This window comes from Rutidosis leptorrhynchoides, chromosome 9 (assembly GCF_046630445.1).
Source record: "Rutidosis leptorrhynchoides isolate AG116_Rl617_1_P2 chromosome 9, CSIRO_AGI_Rlap_v1, whole genome shotgun sequence".
NCBI classification, from domain to species: Eukaryota; Viridiplantae; Streptophyta; class Magnoliopsida; order Asterales; family Asteraceae; genus Rutidosis; species Rutidosis leptorrhynchoides.
In genome coordinates, this window is record NC_092341.1 from 362,455,460 (window position 1) to 362,477,952 (window position 22,493).

The 22,493-nt window shown below is 34.3% G+C and overlaps 1 protein-coding gene across 1 annotated transcript in view; it reads right to left on the reverse strand.

The window, feature by feature from the left end:
* Positions 1-415: 415 nt before the first annotated feature.
* The window catches only part of LOC139869258 (uncharacterized), a 108,199-nt gene continuing 86,121 nt past the window's right edge, over positions 416-22,493 (reverse strand). Inside the window, exons 3-5 of the mRNA XM_071857575.1 lie at positions 1,702-2,280; positions 1,108-1,597; positions 416-1,056 (exon numbers count right to left, since the gene is read on the reverse strand). Coding sequence (XP_071713676.1) covers positions 416-1,056; positions 1,108-1,597; positions 1,702-2,280 — 1,710 coding nt within the window. The remainder of the gene's footprint in view (positions 1,057-1,107; positions 1,598-1,701; positions 2,281-22,493) is intronic.

The following is a 22,493-nucleotide window of genomic DNA, read 5'->3' on the forward strand; positions in this document are numbered from 1 at the left end:
CTATATATTTGGTTGGATTTTTCTATTCGTAAATGTAAAGGCTATATTTAAGAATTGATTATATGCATGAACATGATGTATATTAGAATAGTTGTTTGTAAGGAGTAGGTAGTTATAATGAAAGGTACAAACAATTTTTACATGCTATAATTTCTTAAAGATCACCTTTGGTGTTATCTTAAGAAAAATCCTTGGCTTATAGGTATTTCTATTATAAATACCTTTATAAATATTTTAATTAATTGTATTTTTTTTGGGTAAAGGGATTATACCCGGTGAATATTATTAATAAACGAATGATAAACAATACAAAACGAAACAGGCTATAGGACAAGCCCCATAGCCCAACAAACCAGATCAACAAGACTACAAACCACAACCACGAGCATCAAGCTCCACGAAATGACAAAAAACATTAAGGGATTTTCCATGCATCCTTCATTAATCTAGTCTGCCTTGTTTGCTTCCATTTTATCGAGATTAACTTCAATCTAACCATATGGAAAATCACAGCCACAAGTTTATCACATGATCTAGTTTCTTTTTTAAACAATCTGCAGTTACGCTCTTGCCAAACAAAATAAACAGTCGCACCAAATAGAAGTTTAGCAGTAATACTAGCCGCACTTCTCTTAGCAGCAAAACCATTTGCGAACTCCACAAACGTCTTCCAAGAGTTACCAGTGAACAAAAACATCATATTCTTCGTAGCAAGCAACCACACACGAGTGGAAAATGGGCATTCAAAGAATAAGTGTTCATGAGAATCCGGCTGCAGTGAACAGAGCGGACAAACCATTGGCGTATTACCATTCACACGGGTATCCCAAGCATTCAATTTATCTTGCGTCTTAAGATTTTCCCCCATTAATAACCACACGATAAACGAGTGTCTTGGAATACAATGCGCAAACCAAACGACATTAAACCATGGAACCTCATTAGATCGAGAACGAATAGTACTCCAAACTTTACTAACCGAGAACACAATGATCCCCAGCCATTTAGTTGCATCTGGGCTATCATTAAGAATTGGAACCGCAATATTTTCCCAACCTGGGAATAAAATAGGCTAGTCATTTGGCCAACGCCATCCTTGATCATCACAAATGTCTCTTATCTTTGATTCACGAGCAAACCCAGCCCTGACAATGTGTCTATTGGAAATGAAATTCGCCAATGGGCCATAGTCACACCAAGTATCATACCATGCCAAACACTGAGACCCATCACCAATTCTCGTTACAAAATGGGATCGGACAATGTCTCTAATACTCATCAGTTTCCGCCAACCAACACTAACACCCGCAATAGCAGTAAAATTCCAAAAATTATCACCTTTTAAATGATACATATGAACCCAACGAACCCATAACGACTGCTTGCAAGTGAGCATTCGCCAAATTAAAGAAGTAAGCAACGCAAGATTCCATTCCTTGATCCTCTTAATACCCAAACCCCCTTCTTCCTTTGGCAAATAGACCCTAAACCATTTCACTTTCGCCTTACCCTTCTTCATATCTCCTTGACACCAAAGAAAACCTCTCATGAAGGCCTCAATTTCTTTAATTATGGAGCTAGGGAGCATGAAAACGGACTACCAGTAAAGTTGCATAGACAAAATAACTGAAATAATTAATTGCACTCTACCCGCAAACGAAATATACTTATTCTTCCAATCTTATTCTTAACACGATCTACCAGAACTTTACAATATCTATGAAAAAGACTTGAAGAGACAAGAGGGACCCCTAGATACTTCACGGGCAATTTACCCTCTTCAAATGGAAGAATATTCAAAATAGCCGATTTTACACCCTGAGGAACATTAGCAAAAAAAGCTTTACTCTTAGGCAAACTTGGCACCAACCCAGAACACCGCTTAAACTCATCTAGAGCTGAGGTAATGACTTGAACAGAATCTGTGTTAGCAAAAGAAAATAGAAAAAATTCATCGGCAAAACACAAATTGATGATCTTCAACTTCTCGCATTTTGGATGAAACCGAAAAGAAGACAACTCAACAATCCTACGATTCAACATCAACGATAACACCTCCATGACAAGGGTAAAAAGGTAAGGCGACATAGGATCACCTTGCCGAAGCCCACATTTACCTTTGAAATACCCGTGTAATTCTCCATTTATACAAATGGAAAAGGAAGATGACCTAACACAAGACATGATCCAACTGATGATCTGTTCATGGAAGCCTAACTTATACAAAATAAATTCCAAAAAATCCCAATCGACTGTATCATACGCTTTTTGAATATCCACCTTAAAAGCACAATGTCGGACTCCGTTATTTAAGTGATAATTCTTCATTAATTCTTGAGTAAGAAGAATATTATCCGAAATGCGCCTACCCGGAATAAATGCTGACTGATTACCACTTACGATATCATCCAGACTATCTGATGTGTCAGCGGAGGTGTACGAAATACTATTATAGTTTACTACAAAATACTACGAAATATGATACAAGTTTTAATTAATTTATTTATAGATGGGATATACCTAAACCTTGCTACAACACTATAGGCAGTGTACCTAATCGTAGAGTAGTGTAGTTTTTAGTAAGTCCGGTTCGTTCCACAGGGAGCTAGTGATTACGTACTATATTTTTATAAAACTATATTTGTACAAAATATATATAATTATATATAATAATATGTAAAAGGGGGATTTTACCGTTTAACGACCGGTTTGTCAATTTTTATATCAAGCTTAAATATAAATGACGATAATTAAAATGACGATATTTAAAATGCATAAAATAAATAACAGAAATTAAATGACGGTAATTAAAAGTAGGATGAGATATGAAATAAAATAATTATGCTTATTTAAACTTTCGTAATCATGATATTTGACGTTTTGATTTTAATTTATTACCATGGGTTAATTGTCCTTTGTCCTGGTTTATTTGATACGTCCATCTGGTTTTTGTCCATAATAGTACATCGGTCATAAATATAAAGTGCGAGTGTCCTCGTCAAATTACCCTTATACCCGAAGTCAAATATTCCAACTAATTGGGGATTTAAACTGTAACTTGGTCTTAATACTTTGTTAATGATTACACCAGGTTATCGACTGTGTGTAATCCAATGTTTTAATATGTTGTTAACAATTACACCAATTATCATTGTATGCAATCCACCGCTATTGTAATGAGTCCATTGACTATTAATCCATTCTCGTGTCCGGTCAAATGAACGATTATTAGTATTTATAAATATCCCATCCATCGTATCCGATCGAGTGTATGTGGTTATTTATAGATACGTCAAATTGTAAATCTCTATATTAAACTAACGAACTATCATTCAGTTAAACAAATATAAAGCCCATTAATAGCCCATAGTCCAATTTCTACAAGTGTCGGTCTTTTGTCCAAAGCCCAATAACCCCGTTTTAATATTTAGTCCAACATCACGATTACTTCGGCTTAAATAAGAATAATAATAACTTAGCTACGTGACATTAATTTAAAAAGGAAGAACATAGCTTACAATGATTATTAATAGTGTAGCATTACACGGACAGAGTTCCGACTTTAAAACCCGTAAAATATTTCTTACAATAACCCAATTATTATTAAACTTAAATTAAAATTAAAATTATACTTATATATATAATTTGTAGATAGAAAGAAAGAAAAAGGGGTGAAGGATTCGGCAGAATGCTCGAGCTTTTATAGGCCAAATTGATCCTGTACTGCTCCGCGATCGTGGAGGTTTTACCCTTTGCAGCTCCGCGATCGTGGAGTTTTGAGTTCCAGCTCACCATTTGAATTCAAAACGTGGGCTGCTGATTTTTATAATATATATATATATATATATATATATATATATATATATATATATATATATATGTATGTATATATATATATATATATATATATATAATACTATGTAATTATATATATATTATATTATATTCTTGTGCATAGTAGACTTGTAATTTTAGCTCCGTTGACTCGTATGTTGATACTCGGTTTATGTCTCGGTTCCGGATTTTCGAACGTCTTTTCGTATGCTTAGATATCTTGTACTTTGCGTTCCGCGACTTGTACTTTTATCAATATTTAGACATTAATCATCAATAAATAGTATAATTTGGAGTGTAACTTGTACGTTTGAGCATTTTGGAAGTCATTGTCTTCAAATCTTCATTTTCGTCTTTCGTCTTCGCACTTATTTATTTAAACGATTATAACTTAAAAATAGAACAATTACAACTAAAAACTTTACATATTGGAAGGATATTGCGACTAAATATATGATCATTTGGAGCACTGTCAAATATCCCCACACTTGAAGTTGCTTGTCCTCAAGCAATACAGAACTTGAAATTAAATCACACTTCACTCGAAATCACTTTTTTTATTCTCACACTTTATACATTAGTGATTTTGATACGGCGGTATAAACAATGATAGTAACGATATGGTTTACAGTCCCACATGACTATAAAAATTTAGATCCTTTAAGGAAATTGGATCTTTATGAAAACTGTTGATCTTTTGAAAATTCATTCTAGCTTTTACCCTAGATAAGTTTTTCGGAATAACCCTTCATCGGTATTTGCAAAATGTTTTTGTGGGTTATGGGTTTCAGATTTTAAAATTTTAGCTCAAAACTTGCAGTTTTGTGTCACCCACTTGCTAACCTTGTATTAGGAAAGTACACTTCCAGTTTACTTGTCCCGTATATTACCTTTCGGTAAACAGCCATCCGGTTGTAAAGGAAAGCGTTGAACAAGCAACTGTTAAGGCAATGTCAAATGACATGCAAATGTTCATGGTCCACAACGTGTCGGATGCAATTAATATCCTTTGTAGGAGCAATAGTAAAGATCACCCTATAATTTTTCGGTCTGGCACAAGGTCCTGTCTTCGAACATACTATGCAACCATCGTTCTTACGATTGACACCCGATTTGGTTCAGGTGACCTAATGAATTCTAGGTGAATTCCTAGGATTTTACGTTCAATGGTAATGAACGCATTAAAAATAGGTTTTCAGAAAACAAATCGGTTTTATTTTTGATCAAAATATTTTCTCATTCAAGCTCGAGTTTAGATATCATCGAATTCCATGAGTTTGTAATTCTCAATCTTTAAGGTCAATCTCAAGGATTGAGTAATATCAGGCTTAAATGCTGATTTTTAATCTTTAAGGAGATTATCCTTTCTGAGGTCTAGTTCATTAGTCTTATCAAGCTAATATGCACGGGGCCCTCCCCATTTTACGAGACAGATCCTCTCATGGATAGGATAAGTCTGACCACTTGGCGACCCTGTTTGATGCTGAGGTCCGTGGATTTCCTGCTGATTTTAGAGATGACTTTTCTAGATTTTTCGTCAACCTACAGCTGGTCTGGACGACAACTTCTTGACCTAAATCAAGAAGTGCATTTCTTTTTTGGAAGACTCTACTTCCTTTTAATGATGGAATTGATTCATCGTGTAGATCCATCTTTCTTTCGAATATATTACAGTAAATCGGGTAAAACTGATTAGTATCGTCCAAAACAAAAGTACCTGCAATAATCTTGTACCAAATATGTGATATGTATTTTAAAGAACTTGGTAAATTCTTCCCACACTTAGCTTTTATTTATTCTTTTCTTTGCCTTTTTATTCTCCTTTATTCCATTTTAAATGAATTCTAGCGTTTTAGGTTGTTTCTCAATTTATGTCCTTTCCGAGGTAACAATAATTTCGATAATAAATGAAATGTCCCATTCATATCGATTATAAACGTTTTTCAAAGACTGCATTCGTTTTTAAAACAAACCATAACCTTTATTTTATCGACAAGGTTAAAAGGACATCACCTAGATTATCAAAAAATGATAAAAAAATATCACACTCACACACTACCAATACATGTTGGTTTTCAATATTAATATGTTACAACAAAGTAAATCTCGAATGCAGTTTTAAACAATATAATACAAGCATGCTGACACCAAATCTTGTCCATATTTTGGCATGCAACAGCGGAAGCTCTTAATAATCACCTGAGAATAAACATATTTTAAACGTCAACAAAAATGTTGGTGAGTTATAGGTTTAACCTATATATTTATCAAATCGTAATAATAGACCACAAGATTTCATATTTCAATATACATCCCATTCATAGAGATAAAAATCATTCATATGGTGAACACCTGGTAACCGACATTTGTAGTGACCCGAACTTTTCCATGTTTATATATATTAATTGAGATTGATATTTACATGATTAAATATTTCCAACATGTTAAGCAATCAAACTTGTTAAGACTTGATTAATTGAAATATGTTTCATATAGACAATTGACCACCCAAGTTGACCGGCGATTCACGAACGTTAAAACTTGTAAAAACGACATGACGATATATATATTGATATACATATGGTTAACATGAGATTATGATAAGTAAGTATCTCTATAAGTATATTAACAATGAGTTATATACATATAAACAAGACTACTAACTTAAGGATTTCGAAACGAGACATATATGTAACGATTATCGTTGTAACGACATTTAAATGTATATATATCATATTAAGATATATTAATATATCATAATATCATGATAATATAATAATTTAACATCTCATTAGATATAATAAACAATGGGTTAACAACATTAATTGAGATCGTTAACTTAAAGGTTTCAAAACAACACTTACATGTAACGACTAACGATGACTTAATGACTCAGTTAAAATGTATATACATGTAGTATATTTAGATGTATTAAAATACTTTTGGAAGACTTCAAGACATATATCAAAACACTCATACTTAACGAAAATGGTTACAGTTACTTTCCCATTCTTTTCTTTCATCAAGAATTCTAGTCGTATTCTTACCCGTATTATACACAGCTTCAAAACATACTATGGGTATATACCAATAGGAACTAGCATGGGATTCCACTCTTGATTATGTCATGTATGACTAATCAATTTTAACTTCTACCATGAGCTAGTCAACTAACTAGAACTCCTTTTAACCCCACTCACCACTCACCAATTACCACTCATCATTCACTCCATTTCACTTCCAATTCTCTTTCTAATTCTCTCTCAACACACACACACACACTATTATGAACGTATTTTTCTAGTAGTTAATCACCATCTTCATCAAAAATCACTTCAAGAATCAAGCTATAATCATCATAGGAAGAACACTTCAAGAACACTTCAAAAATCCCTTCAAGTTTACTAATTTACTTCCAAGCTTTCTAATCCATTCCAAGTAATCATCTAAGATCAAGAAACCTTTGTTATATACAGTAGGTTATCTTTCTTATTCAAGGTAAAATTCATATTCAAACTTTGATTCAATTTCTATAACTATAAACTATCTTAATTCGAGTAAAAATCTTACTTGAACTTGTTTTTGTGTCATGATCCTACTTCAAGAACTTTCAAGCCATCCAAGATCCTTTGAAGCTAGATCATTTCTTGTCACTTCCAGTAGGTTTACCTATTAAACTTGAGGTAGTAATGATGTTCATAACATCATTCGATTCATATATATAAAACTATCTTATTCGAAGGTTTAAACTCGTAATCACTAGAACATAGTTTAGTTAATTCTAAACTTGTTCGCAAACAAAAGTTAATCCTTCTAAATTGACTTTTAAAATTAACTAAACACATGTTCTATATCTATATGATATGCTAACTTAATGATTTAAAACCTGGAAACACGAAAAACACCGTAAAATCGGATTTACGCCGTCGTAGTAACACCGCGGGCTGTTTTGGGTTAGTTAATTAAAAACTATGATAAACTTTGATTTAAAAGTTGTTATTATGAGAAAATAATTTTTATTATGAACATGAAACTATATCCAAAAATTATGGTTAAACTCAAAGTGGAAGTATGTTTTCTAAAATGGTCATCTAGACGTCGTTCTTTCGACTGAAATGACTACCTTTACAAAAACGACTTGTAACTTATTTTTCCGACTATAAACCTATAATTTTTCTATTTAGATTCATAAAATAGAGTTCAATATGAAACCATAGCAATTTGATTCACTCAAAACGGATTTAAAATGAAGAAGTTATGGGTAAAACAAGATTGGATAATTTTTCTCATTTTAGCTACGTGAAAATTGGTAACAAATCTATTCCAACCATAACTTAATCAACTTGTATTGTATATTATGTAATCTTGAGATACCATAGACACGTATACAATGTTTCGACCTATCATGTCGACACATCTATATATATTTCGGAACAACCATAGACACTCTATATGTGAATGTTGGAGTTAGCTATACAGGGTTGAGGTTGATTCCAAAATATATATAGTTTGAATTGTGATCAATACTGAGATACGTATACACTGGGTCGTGGATTGATTCAAGATAATATTTATCGATTTATTTCTGTACATCTAACTGTGGACAACTAGTTGTAGGTTACTAACGAGGACAGCTGACTTAATAAACTTAAAACATCAAAATATATTAAAAGTGTTGTAAATATATTTTGAACATACTTTGATATATATGTATATATTGTTATAGGTTCGTGAATCAACCAGTGGCCAAGTCTTACTTTCTGACGAAGTAAAAATCTGTGAAAGCGAGTTATAGTCCCTCTTTTAAAATCTAATATTTTTGGGATGAGAATACATGCAGTTTTTATAAATGATTTACAAAATAGACACAAGTACGTGAAACTATATTCTATGGTTGAATTATCGAAATCGAATATGCCCCTTTTTATTAAGTCTGGTAATCTAAGAATTAGGGAACAGACACCCTAATTGACGCGAATTCTAAAGATAGATCTATTAGGCCTAACAAACCCCATCCAAAGTACCGGATGCTTTAGTACTTCGAAATTTATATCATATCCGAAGGGTGTCCCGGAATGATGGGGATATTCTTATATATGCATCTTGTTAATGTCGGTTACCAGGTGTTCACCATATGAATGATTTTTATCTCTATGTATGGGATGTGTATTGAAATATGAAATCTTGTGGTCTATTGTTACAATTTGATATATATAGGTTAAACCTATAACTCACCAACATTTTTGTTGACGTTTAAAGCATGTTTATTCTCAGGTGAATATTAAGAGCTTCCGCTGTTGCATACTAAAATAAGGACAAGATTTGGAGTCCATGTTTGTATGATATTGTGTAAAAACTGCATTCAAGAAACTGATTTCGATGTAACATATTTGTATTGTAAGCCATTATGTAATGGTCTTGTGTAAACAGGATATTTTAGATTATCATTATTTGATAATCTACGTAAAGCTTTTTAAACCTTTATTTATGAAATAAAGGTTATGGTTTGTTTTAAAAATGAATGCAGTCTTTGAAAAACGTCTCATATAGAGGTCAAAACCTCGCAACGAAATCAATTAATATGGAACGTTTTTAATCAATAAGAACGGGATATTTCAGTTGGTATCCGAGCGTTGGTCTTAGAGAACCAGAATTTTGCATTAGTGTGTCTTATCGAGTTTGTTAGGATGCATTAGTGAGTCTGGACTTCGACCGTGTTTACTTGAAAAATGATTGCTTAACAAATTTTGTTGGAAACTATATATTTTTAACATGTGAATATTATGTGATATATTAATCTCTTAACGTGTTTGATATTATGTGATAGATGTCTACCTCTAGAACAAGTCCCATTGACTCACCTAATAATAATGAAGAGTCAAATGTAAATTGGAATGATTCGTGGACTGATTCACAAGTTCCCGAAGAGGAACCGGAAGAAGAGTCGGAACCAGAAGAAGAATCGGAACCGGAAGAAGAATCGGAACTGGATGAAGAAATAGAACCGGTGGGGGAAATAATAAAACGGTTAAGTAAAAGAAAATCCTCAACCAACCGACCAAGGTTCATTATGGTCAATGGTGTTTCCGCTAAGGAAGCAAAATATTGGGAGGATTACCAATTCTCCGATGAATCGGATTCTGACGAGAATTCCGATGATGTTATAGAAATTACCCCAACTGAATTTAAAAAAGCAAAAGAAAATAATAAGGGAAAGGGCATAAAAATAGAGAAATCTAATTCCAACCCCGATGAACTTTATATGTATCGTCAACCCCCGAAGTCCTTAAGTTGTAACAATGACCCGGGAACCTCTAAACCACCAGGTTTTTCTAAACCAATGTGGAAAACGACAGCTAGTATTAGGGGAACATCATATATCCCTAGAAACTTGGCAAAACGAACCAAAACCGAAGAAGAAGAAACAAGCGAGTCGGAATAAGATAGTTGTATTCGTGTGGTGTAATATATGTAATATAGTGTGCTTATGCTTTATGATATATGTAAAAATTGCTTGTATTAATAATTATTTTTTTATGAATCTAACTCTTGTCTATTTTACAGTATAAAAACACAAAATGGATAGACAACTCAATATTTTAAGAGACCTACCCGGAGACATGATTGATGAAATCTTGTCTAGAGTCGGTCAGAATTCTTCGCCACAACTATTTAAGGCGAGATCAGTTTGTAAGACATTCGAAGAACTTTCCAAGAATGCCTTAGTTTATAAAAGGCTTTCGTTCGAAAGATGGGGGATATCACATTGGGAAATCCATAAGTTACGATGTGTTTACTTTGACGCATATATTGCGGGGAACCCAAATGCTATTTTACGCAATGGGTTAAGAAATTATTTTGACTCAATATATCCGAATATTGGACTTCGTGATTTAGAAAAAGCGGCTAACATGCAACATAAAGAAGCATGTTATGCTTATGGATTAGTAATGTTCGCTTCTCACCAAAGTGAGAACAAGAACATCGGCTTACAACTATTAAACAAAACGTTCCCACAAGTGACGGAGTCGGTAATTGGGGTAAGAAATGAGGTTTTTAGATTGTTACGGGACTGTTGGACATTACGTAACCCTCGTCCCTTTGACGACATTACAACACGCTGTCTTATCAACGGCCTTAACGGTTATGTTCCACAAGACCAAGGATGGGAAGTAGTCCTAGTAAAACCAGAATGCATGACTTGTTTCTGGACGTATGAATTACGTGTCTTTATTGCCTTTGCTGAACGATTTGTGTACTAGCTAGAATTATCTTCACAACTATCTTGTATTAAAGTTATTGTGTGCTATATTTCATGCTTTATGTAAAATAAGCGGTATTGTAAGTTTGTAAAATATTGTATAAAAGTTTGAACGCGAAATATTATTATAATCAGTTTTTCATATAGAATTGTAGTAGTTGAATTGTATATTAGCTACTAAGTATGAACTTAACGGGTAGGTACTACCCGAATTTAAACTTATAAAACGCTAATATGAAGAAAAAGCTTTTATAAATGAGTTCATATTATGCTACGAAATACTATTAACTACTCTTAATATTCTGTATGATTAACTTGTTCCATTTGACTATTTTGAAGGAAATGGCACCGACTACTCGACACACCGTGAATATGAATGAAGAGGAATTCCGTACTTTTCTAGCTTCAAACATAGCCGCAGTACAGGCTGCGCTACATACCAACAATAACCTTGGATCTAGCAGTACAGGAAATCGTGTAGGATGCACCTACAAAGAATTCACTGCCTGCAAACCTTTGGAATTTGATGGAACCGAAGGACCGATCGGATTGAAACGGTGGACCGAGAAGGTTGAATCGGTGTTTGCCATAAGTAAGTGTACTGAAGAGGACAAAGTAAAGTACGCTACGCATACCTTCACAGGTTCTGCATTAACATGGTGGAATACCTATCTAGAGCAAGTGGGACAAGACGATGCGTACGCACTACCGTGGTCAGCATTCAAGCACTTGATGAACGAGAAGTACCGTCCCAGAACCGAGGTTAATAAGCTCAAGACAGAACTTAGAGGGTTACGAACCCAAGGATTTGATATTACCACGTACGAAAGACGATTCACAGAATTGTGCCTATTGTGTCCGGGAGCATTCGAAGATAAGGAAGAGAAGATCGACGCGTTTGTGAAAGGATTACCGGAAAGAATTCAAGAAGATATAAGTTCACACGAGCCCGCCTCCATACAACAGGCATGTAGAATGGCTCACAAACTAGTGAACCAGATTGAAGAAAGAATTAAAGAACAGACTGCTGAAGAGGCCAATGTGAAGCAAGTCAAAAGAAAGTGGGAGGAAAACGGTGATAAGAATCACCAATACAACAACAACAGCAATTACAACAATAATCGCAACAATTATCCCAACAATCGCAACATCAATCGCAACTACAACAAACGGCCCAACAACAACAACAACAACAACAACAACATCAACTACAACAATCATCCCAACAACAATAATAACCGCAACAACAACAACAATCAGAAGCAGCTATGCCAAAGGTGTGAAAAGTATCACTCGGGGTTCTGCACCAAATTTTGCAACAAGTGTAAAAGAAATGGTCATAGCGCAGCGAAGTGTGAGGTCTACGGACCAGGGGTTAATAGAACGAAAGGAACAAATGGTGTCGGAACGAGTAATGGCGGAGCAAGTAGCGTCGGAGCAAGTTATGCCAATGTAGTTTGTTATAAATGTGGAAAACCGAGCCACATTATTAGAAATTTCCCGAACCAGGAGAACACGAATGGACAAGGCCGCGGAAGAGTTTTCAATATTAATGCGGCAGAGGCACAGGAAGACCCGGAGCTTGTTACGGGTACGTTTCTTATTGACAATAAATCTGCTTACGTTTTATTTGATTCGGGTGCGGATAGAAGCTATATGAGTAGAGATTTTTGTGCTAAATTAAGTTGTCCATTGACGCCTTTGGATAGTAAATTTTTACTCGAATTAGCAAATGGTAAATTAATTTCAGCAGATAATATATGTCGGAATCGAGAAATTAAACTGGTTAGCGAAACATTTAAGATTGATTTGATACCAGTAGAGTTAGGGAGTTTTGATGTGATAATCGGTATGGACTGGTTGAAAGAAGTGAAAGCAGAGATCGTTTGTTACAAAAATGCAATTCGCATTATACGAGAAAAAGGAAAACCCTTAATGGTGTACGGAGAAAAGGGCAACACGAAGCTACATCTTATTAGTAATTTGAAGGCACAAAAACTAATAAGAAAAGGTTGCTATGCTGTTCTAGCACACGTCGAGAAAGTACAAACTGAAGAAAAGAGCATCAATGATGTTCCCATTGCAAAAGAATTTCCCGATGTATTTCCGAAAGAATTACCGGGATTACCCCCACATCGAACCGTTGAATTTCAAATAGATCTTGTACCAGGAGCTGCACCAATAGCTCGTGCTCCTTACAGACTCGCACCCAGCGAGATGAAAGAACTGCAAAGCCAATTACAAGAACTTTTAGAGCGTGGTTTCATTGGACCAAGCACATCACCGTGGGGAGCTCCTGTTTTGTTTGTCAATAAGAAAGATGGTACATTCAGGTTGTGTATCGACTATCGAGAGTTGAACAAACTTACCATCAAGAACCGCTACCCACTACCGAGAATCGATGACTTATTTGATCAACTACAAGGCTCGTCTGTTTATTCAAAGATTGACTTACGTTCCGGGTATCATCAAATGCGGGTGAAAGAAGATGATATTCCAAAGACTGCTTTCAGAACACGTTACAGTCATTACGAGTTTATGGTCATGCCATTTAGTTTAACTAATGCACCAGCTGTGTTCATGGACCTTATGAACCGAGTGTGTGGACCATACCTTGACAAGTTTGTCATTGTTTTCATTGATGACATACTTATTTACTCAAAGAATGACCAAGAACACGGTGAACATTTGAGAAAAGTGCTAGAAGTATTGAGGAAAGAAAAACTGTACGCTAAGTTTTCAAAGTGTGCATTTTGGTTGGAAGAAGTTCAATTCCTCGGTCACATAGTGAACAAAGAAGGTATCCAGGTGGACCCGGCAAAGATCGAAACAGTTGAAAAGTGGGAAACCCCAAAAACTCCGAAGCATATACGTCAATTTTTAGGACTAGCTGGTTACTACAGAAGGTTCATCCAAGACTTTTCCAGAATAGCAAAACCCTTGACTGCATTAACGCATAAAGGGAAGAAATTTGAATGGAAGGATGAACAAGAGAAAGCGTTTCAGTTATTGAAGAAAAAGCTAACTACGGCACCTATATTGTCATTGCCTGAAGGGAATGATGATTTTGTGATTTATTGTGACGCATCAAAGCAAGGTCTCGGTTGTGTATTAATGCAACGAACGAAGGTGATTGCTTATGCGTCTAGACAATTGAAGATTCACGACAAAATTATACGACGCATGATTTGGAATTAGGCGCGGTTGTTTTTGCATTAAAGACTTGGAGGCACTACTTATATGGGGTCAAAAGTATTATATATACCGACCACAAAAGTCTTCAACACATATTTAATCAGAAACAACTGAATATGAGGCAGCGTAGGTGGATTGAATTGTTGAATGATTACGACTTTGAGATTCGTTACCACCCGGGGAAGGCAAATGTGGTAGCCGATGCCTTGAGCAGGAAGGACAGAGAACCCATTCGAGTAAAATCTATGAATATAATGATTCATAATAACCTTACTACTCAAATAAAGGAGGCGCAACAAGGAGTTTTAAAAGAAGAAAATTTAAAGGATGAAATACCCAAAGAATCAGATAAGCATCTTAATATTCGGGAAGATGGAACCCGGTATAGGGCTGAAAGGATTTGGGTACCAAAATTTGGAGATATGAGAGAAATGGTACTTAGAGAAGCTCATAAAACCAGATACTCAATACATCCTGGAACGGGGAAGATGTACAAGGATCTCAAGAAACATTTTTGGTGGCCGGGTATGAAAGCCGATGTTGCTAAATACGTAGGTGAATGTTTGACGTGTTCTAAGGTCAAAGCTGAGCATCAGAAACCATCAGGTCTACTTCAACAACCCGAAATCCCGGAATGGAAATGGGAAAACATTACCATGGATTTCATCACTAAATTGCCAAGGACTGCAAGTGGTTTTGATACTATTTGGATAATAGTTGATCGTCTCACCAAATCAGCATACTTCCTGCCAATAAGAGAAGATGACAAGATGGAGAAGTTAGCACGACTGTATTTGAAGGAAGTCATCTCCAGACATGGAATACCAATCTCTATTATCTCTGATAGGGATGGCAGATTTATTTCAAGATTCTGGCAGACATTACAGCAAGCATTAGGAACTCGTCTAGACATGAGTACTGCCTATCATCCACAAACTGATGGACAGAGCGAAAGGACGATACAAACGCTTGAAGACATGCTACGAGCATGTGTTATTGATTTCGGAAACAGTTGGGATCGACATCTACCGTTAGTAGAATTTTCCTACAACAACAGCTACCATTCAAGCATTGAGATGGTGCCGTTTGAAGCACTTTATGGTAGAAAGTGCAGGTCTCCAATTTGTTGGAGTGAAGTGGGGGATAGACAGATTACGGGTCCGGAGATTATACAAGAAACTACCGAGAAGATCATCCAAATTCAACAACGGTTGAAAACCGCCCAAAGTCGACAAAAGAGCTACGCTGACATTAAAAGAAAAGATATAGAATTTGAAATTGGAGAGATGGTCATGCTTAAAGTTGCACCTTGGAAAGGCGTTGTTCGATTTGGTAAACGAGGGAAATTAAATCCAAGGTATATTGGACCATTCAAGATTATTGATCGTGTCGGACCAGTAGCTTACCGACTTGAGTTACCTCAACAACTCGCGGCTGTACATAACACTTTCCACGTCTCGAATTTGAAGAAATGTTTTGCTAATGAAGATCTCACTATTCCGTTAGATGAAATCCAAATCAACGAAAAACTCCAATTCATCGAAGAACCCGTCGAAATAATGGATCGTGAGGTTAAAAGACTTAAGCAAAACAAGATACCAATTGTTAAGGTTCGATGGAATGCTCGTAGAGGAGCCGAGTTCACCTGGGAGCGTGAAGATCAGATGAAGAAGAAATACCCGCATCTATTTCCAGAAGATTCGTCAACACCTTCAACAGCTTAAAATTTCGGGACGAAATTTATTTAACGGGTAGGTACTGTAGTGACCCGAACTTTTCCATGTTAATATATATTAATTGAGATTGATATTTACATGATTAAATGTTTCCAACATGTTAAGCAATCAAACTTGTTAAGACTTGATTAATTGAAATATGTTTCATATAGACAATTGACCACCCAAGTTGACCGGCGATTCACGAACGTTAAAACTTGTAAAAACGACATGACGATATATATATGGATATACATATGGTTAACATGAGATTATGATAAGTAAGTATCTCCATAAGTATATTAACAATGAGTTATATACATATAAACAAGACTACTAACTTAAGGATTTCGAAACGAGACATATATGTAACGATTATCGTTGTAACGACATTTAAATGTATATATATCATATTAAGATATATTAATATATCATAATATCATGATAATATAATAATTTAACATCTCATTAGATATAATAAACAATGGGTTAACAACATTAATTGAGATCGTTAACTTAAAGGTTTCAAAACAACACTTACATGTAACGACTAACGATGACTTAATGACTCAGTTAAAATGTATATACATGTAGTGTATTTAGATGTATTAAAATACTTTTGGAATACTTCAAGACATATATCAAAACACTCATACTTAACAAAAATGGTTACAGTTACTTTCCCATTCTTTTCTTTCATCAAGAATTCTAGTCGTATTCTTACCCGTATTATACACAGCTTCAAAACATACTTACTATGGGTATATACCAATAGGAACTAGCATGGGATTCCACTCTTGATTATGTCATGTATGAATAATCAATTTTAACTTCTACCATGAGCTAGTCAACTAACTAGAACTCCTTTTAACCCCACTCACCACTCACCAATTACCACTCATCATTCACTCCATTTCACTTCCAATTCTCTTTCTAATTATCTCTCAACACACACACACACTATTATGAACGTATTTTTACAGTAGTTAATCATCATCTTCATCAAAAATCACTTCAAGAATCAAGCTATAATCATCATAGGAAGAACACTTCAAGAACACTTCAAAAATCCCTTCAAGTTTACTAATTTACTTCCAAGCTTTCTAATCCATTCCAAGTAATCATCTAAGATCAAGAAACCTTTGTTATATACAGTAGGTTATCTTTCTTATTCAAGGTAATATTCATATTCAAACTTTGATTCAATTTCTATAACTATAAACTATCTTAATTCGAGTAAAAATCTTACTTGAACTTGTTTTTGTGTCATAATCCTACTTCAAGAACTTTCAAGCCATCCAAGATCCATTGAAGCTAGATCATTTCTTGTCACTTCCAGTAGGTTTACCTACTAAACTTGAGGTAGTAATGATGTTCATAACATCATTCGATTCATATATATAAAACTATCTTATTCGAAGGTTTAAACTCGTAATCACTAGAACATAGTTTAGTTAATTCTAAACTTGTTCGCAAACAAAAGTTAATCCTTCTAACTTGACTTTTAAAATTAACTAAACACATGTTCTATATCTATATGATATGCTAACTTAATGATTTAAAACCTGAAAACACGAAAAACACCGTAAAACCGGATTTACGCCGTCGTAGTAACACCGCGGGCTGTTTTGGGTTAGTTAATTAAAAACTATGATAAACTTTGATTTAAAAGTTGTTATTATGATAAAATGATTTTTATTATGAACATGAAACTATATCCAAAAATTATGGTTAAACTCAAAGTGGAAGTATGTTTTCTAAAATGGTCATCTAGACGTCGTTCTTTCGACTGAAATGACTACCTTTGCAAAAACGACTTGTAACTTATTTTTCCGACTATAAACCTATAATTTTTCTGTTTAGATTCATAAAATAGAGTTCAATATGAAACCATAGCAATTTGATTCACTCAAAACGGATTTAAAATGAAGAAGTTATGGGTAAAACAAGATTGGATAATTTTTCTCATTTTAGCTACGTGAAAATTGGTAACAAATCTATTCCAACCATAACTTAATCAGCTTGTATTGTATATTATGTAATCTTGAGATACCATAGACACGTATACAATGTTTCGACCTATCATGTCGACACATCTATATATATTTCGGAACAACCATAGACACTCTATATGTGAATGTTGGAGTTAGCTATACAGGGTTGAGGTTGATTCCAAAATATATATAGTTTGAGTTGTGATCAATACTGAGATACGTATACACTGGGTCGTGGATTGATTCAAGATAATATTTATCGATTTATTTCTGTACATCTAACTGTGGACAACTAGTTGTAGGTTACTAACGAGGACAGCTGACTTAATAATAAATATATTTTGAACATACTTTGATATATATGTATATATTGTTATAGGTTCGTGAATCAACCAGTGGCCAAGTCTTACTTTCTGACGAAGTAAAAATCTGTGAAAGCGAGTTATAGTCCCTCTTTTAAAATCTAATATTTTTGGGATGAGAATACATGCAGTTTTTATAAATGATTTACAAAATAGACACAAGTACGTGAAACTATATTCTATGGTTGAATTATCGAAATCGAATATGCCCCTTTTTATTAAGTCTGGTAATCTAAGAATTAGGGAACAGACACCCTAATTGACGCGAATTCTAAAGATAGATCTATTAGGCCTAACAAACCCCATCCAAAGTACCGGATGCTTTAGTACTTCGAAATTTATATCATATCCGAAGGGTGTCCCGGAATGATGGGGATATTCTTATATATGCATCTTGTTAATGTCGGTTACCAGGTGTTCACCATATGAATGATTTTTATCTCTATGTATGGGATGTGTATTGAAATATGAAATCTTGTGGTCTATTGTTACAATTTGATATATATAGGTTAAACCTATAACTCACCAACATTTTTGTTGACGTTTAAAGCATGTTTATTCTCAGGTGAATATTAAGAGCTTCCGCTGTTGCATACTAAAATAAGGACAAGATTTGGAGTCCATGTTTGTATGATATTGTGTAAAAACTGCATTCAAGAAACTGATTTCGATGTAACATATTTGTATTGTAAGCCATTATGTAATGGTCTTGTGTAAACAGGATATTTTAGATTATCATTATTTGATAATCTACGTAAAGCTTTTTAAACCTTTATTTATGAAATAAAGGTTACGGTTTGTTTTAAAAATGAATGCAGTCTTTGAAAAACGTCTCATATAGAGGTCAAAACCTCGCAACGAAATCAATTAATATGGAACGTTTTTAATCAATAAGAACAGGACATTTCAACATTAACAAGATGCATATAAGAATATCCCCTATCATTCCGGGAAATCCATCGGACATGATAAAAATGAATTCGAAGTACTAAAGCATCCGGTACTTTGGATGGGGTTCGTTAGGCCCAATAGATCTATCTTTAGGATTCGCGTCAATTAGTAGATCGGTTTACTAATTCTTAGGCTACCAAGCAAAAGGGGCATATTCGGCTTCGATCATTCACCCATATAATGTAGTTTCAATTACTTGTGTCTATTTCGTAAAACATTTATAAAACTACATGTATTCTCATCCCAAAAGTATTAGATTTTAAAAGTGGGACTATAACTTACTTTCACAGATTTTTACTTCGTCGGGAAGTAAGACTTGGCCACTGGTCGATTCATGAACCTATAACAAATATGTACATATATATCAAAGTATGTTCAAAATATATTTACAACATTTTTTATTATGTTTTAATGATTTGAGTTTATTAAGTCAGCTGTCCTCGTTAGTAACCTACAACTAGTTGTCCACAGTTAGATGTACAGAAATAAATTGATATAAATTATCTTGAATCAATCCATGACCCAGTGTATACATGTCTCAGGCTAGATCACAACTCAAAGTATATATATTTTTGGAATCAACCTCAACCCTGTATAGCTAACTCAAACATTACTGCATATAGAGTGTCTATGGTTGTTCCAAATAATATATATACATGGGTCGATATGATATGTCAAAATATTTGTATACGTGTCTATGGTATCCAAAGATTACATAATATATTAGAATACATGTATTATACAATATAAGTTAGCTAGGATATGATTAATATAGATTTGTTACCAATTTTCACGTAGCTACATCAAGCAAAATTATCCAATCTTGTTTTACCCATAACTTCTTCGTTTTAAATCCGTTTGGAGTGATTCAAGTTGCTATGGTTTCATATTGAACTTAAGTTTATGAATTTAAACAGTAAAATTATAAGTTTATAGTCAGAAATACAGGTTACAATTCAATATTATAAGAGGTAGTCATTTCAGTCGAAAGAACGACGTTTTGATGACCATTTTGAAAAACATACTTCCACTTTGAGTTTAACCATAATTTTTGGATATAGTTTCATGTTCATAAGAAAAATCATTTTCCCAGAAGAACAACTTTTAAATCAAAGTTTATCATAGTTTTTAATTAACTAACCAAAAACAGCCCGCGGTGTTACTACGACGGCGTATATCCGATTTTACGGTATTTTTCGTGTTTTCAGGTTTTAAATCATTAAGTTAGCATATCATATAGATATAGAACATGTGTCTAGTTGATTTTAAAAGTCAAGTTAGAAGGATTAACTTTTGTCTACGAACAAGTTTAGAATTAACTAAACTATGTTCTAGTGATTACAAGTTTAAACCTTCGAATAAGATAGTTTTATATATATGATTCGAATGATGTTATGAACATCATTACTACCTCAAGTTTTGTGGATAAACCTACTGGAAATGAGAAAAATAGATCTAGATTTGAAGGATTCTTGGATGGCTTGAGAGTTCTTGAAGAAAAATCATGACACGAAAACAAGTTCAAGTAAGATTTCCACTCGAAATAAGATTATTATATTTATAAAAATTGAATCAAAGTTTGAGTATGAGTATTACCTTGAATTAGAAAGATATCTTACTATAAATAAGAAAGATTTCTTGAGATTGGATGATCACTTGAAATGGATTTGCAAGATTGAAAGTAAGCTAGCAAACTTGGAAGTGTTGTTGGTGTGTTCTTAAGTAGTTGTTTTGTATATTGATCTAGGTTACCTAGATTGAGCTAGATTATGAAGGAAATGATGAATAACACTTAGAACACTAAGAGAGTAATTGAGAGAGAGTAATTTGATGCATAAAAATGGAAATCAAAGTGTGTTTGTGGTTGGTGAAATGAGGCGTGAAAATGGAGTCAAATATAGGCTCCATTACTTTGTTGTTTTGTTAGATATTTCATGCTAGTTACCAAATAATGGTTCCCACATGTGTTAGGTGACTCACAATGGCTGCTAAGAGCTGAATTATTATATGTATATACCAATGATAGGTCAGATCATGATGAGATTGAGAGAAATGATAAGATAGAGTGAGATTCGGTATGTAGGAAGGAGACTCGGTATGAGAGAGAATCGGTAAAATTACATTCCACAGCTTCTAGAACTCATTTACAATGCAATGGCTATCTAATTAGGACTACTTAGGCTCCTTATATAGCCCTCTTCTAAGGAACCTTCATTAAAGCTTAATTCACATTAACACTATACAACTTCGGGGTCCTAACAATCTCCCCCTTAGTGTTAAATGTGAACTTTACAATATAATCCTATTGGGAAATCTTGAGAGGTCCAAATGTTAGTTTCCATCGTGAGCCATCTGGTTTTGAGACTTCTACTTGATTTTCTGAAATTTGCTTAGAAGTTTTCCAGACTCCCCACGCTTTCCTTGGATCTCCCTCATGTAATGGATATTCATCCATTTCCTTGAAATACCTTCTCTTTCTCTGGCCACGAAGAATCTCAAACTGTCTTGTACGGATTCGGAGCTTTAAACGATCTCTGATATGCTTTATAAACTTTCCAAGACCCATTTTTGTATCAAAGTCATCAACCTTGCTTTGACGAATTTTAAGATACTTCAGTGCAGCCTTAAGTGTTCCATCTGAATATTTGTTCAGCTCTTCAGTATGAATGAACACCTTTTCTTTTTGAGAATTTACAAATACAAACCTTTCGGGTTCGAATTGCATTTGAAACATCCTCATATCCTTCAGTCCCTCCGTAAATTGATTCGGACACGTTATTCGAATCTTTTTCCTATTTGCTTCGAGACCTATTTGAAAATCTTCACGTCTCATCAGTTCAATTGTCTCCATCATATATCTTTTCACAGCTTCCAAAGCTTGAGCCTTAGCAAAAGGTCGAATGGTGATGACACTGAGGTAGTTGTAGATGTGAATGATGTCAAGCATATCAAGATTATGAAAATCTGCTTCTGTGAACTTGTACTCTTTCTCATCTTCTCTAATAACGTGGAACTGACTGATGACATCTTTCTTTTCGCTTATCTCTACTCCGACTCGAGCAATATTCAACACTTCTGAAATACGATATTTTCTTTGAAGCCACAAATCATCTTCATCTTTGTTGATATGTTTCCTCCACATAAACTCATACCAATTCCTTTCACTTGCTGGAAGCAATCG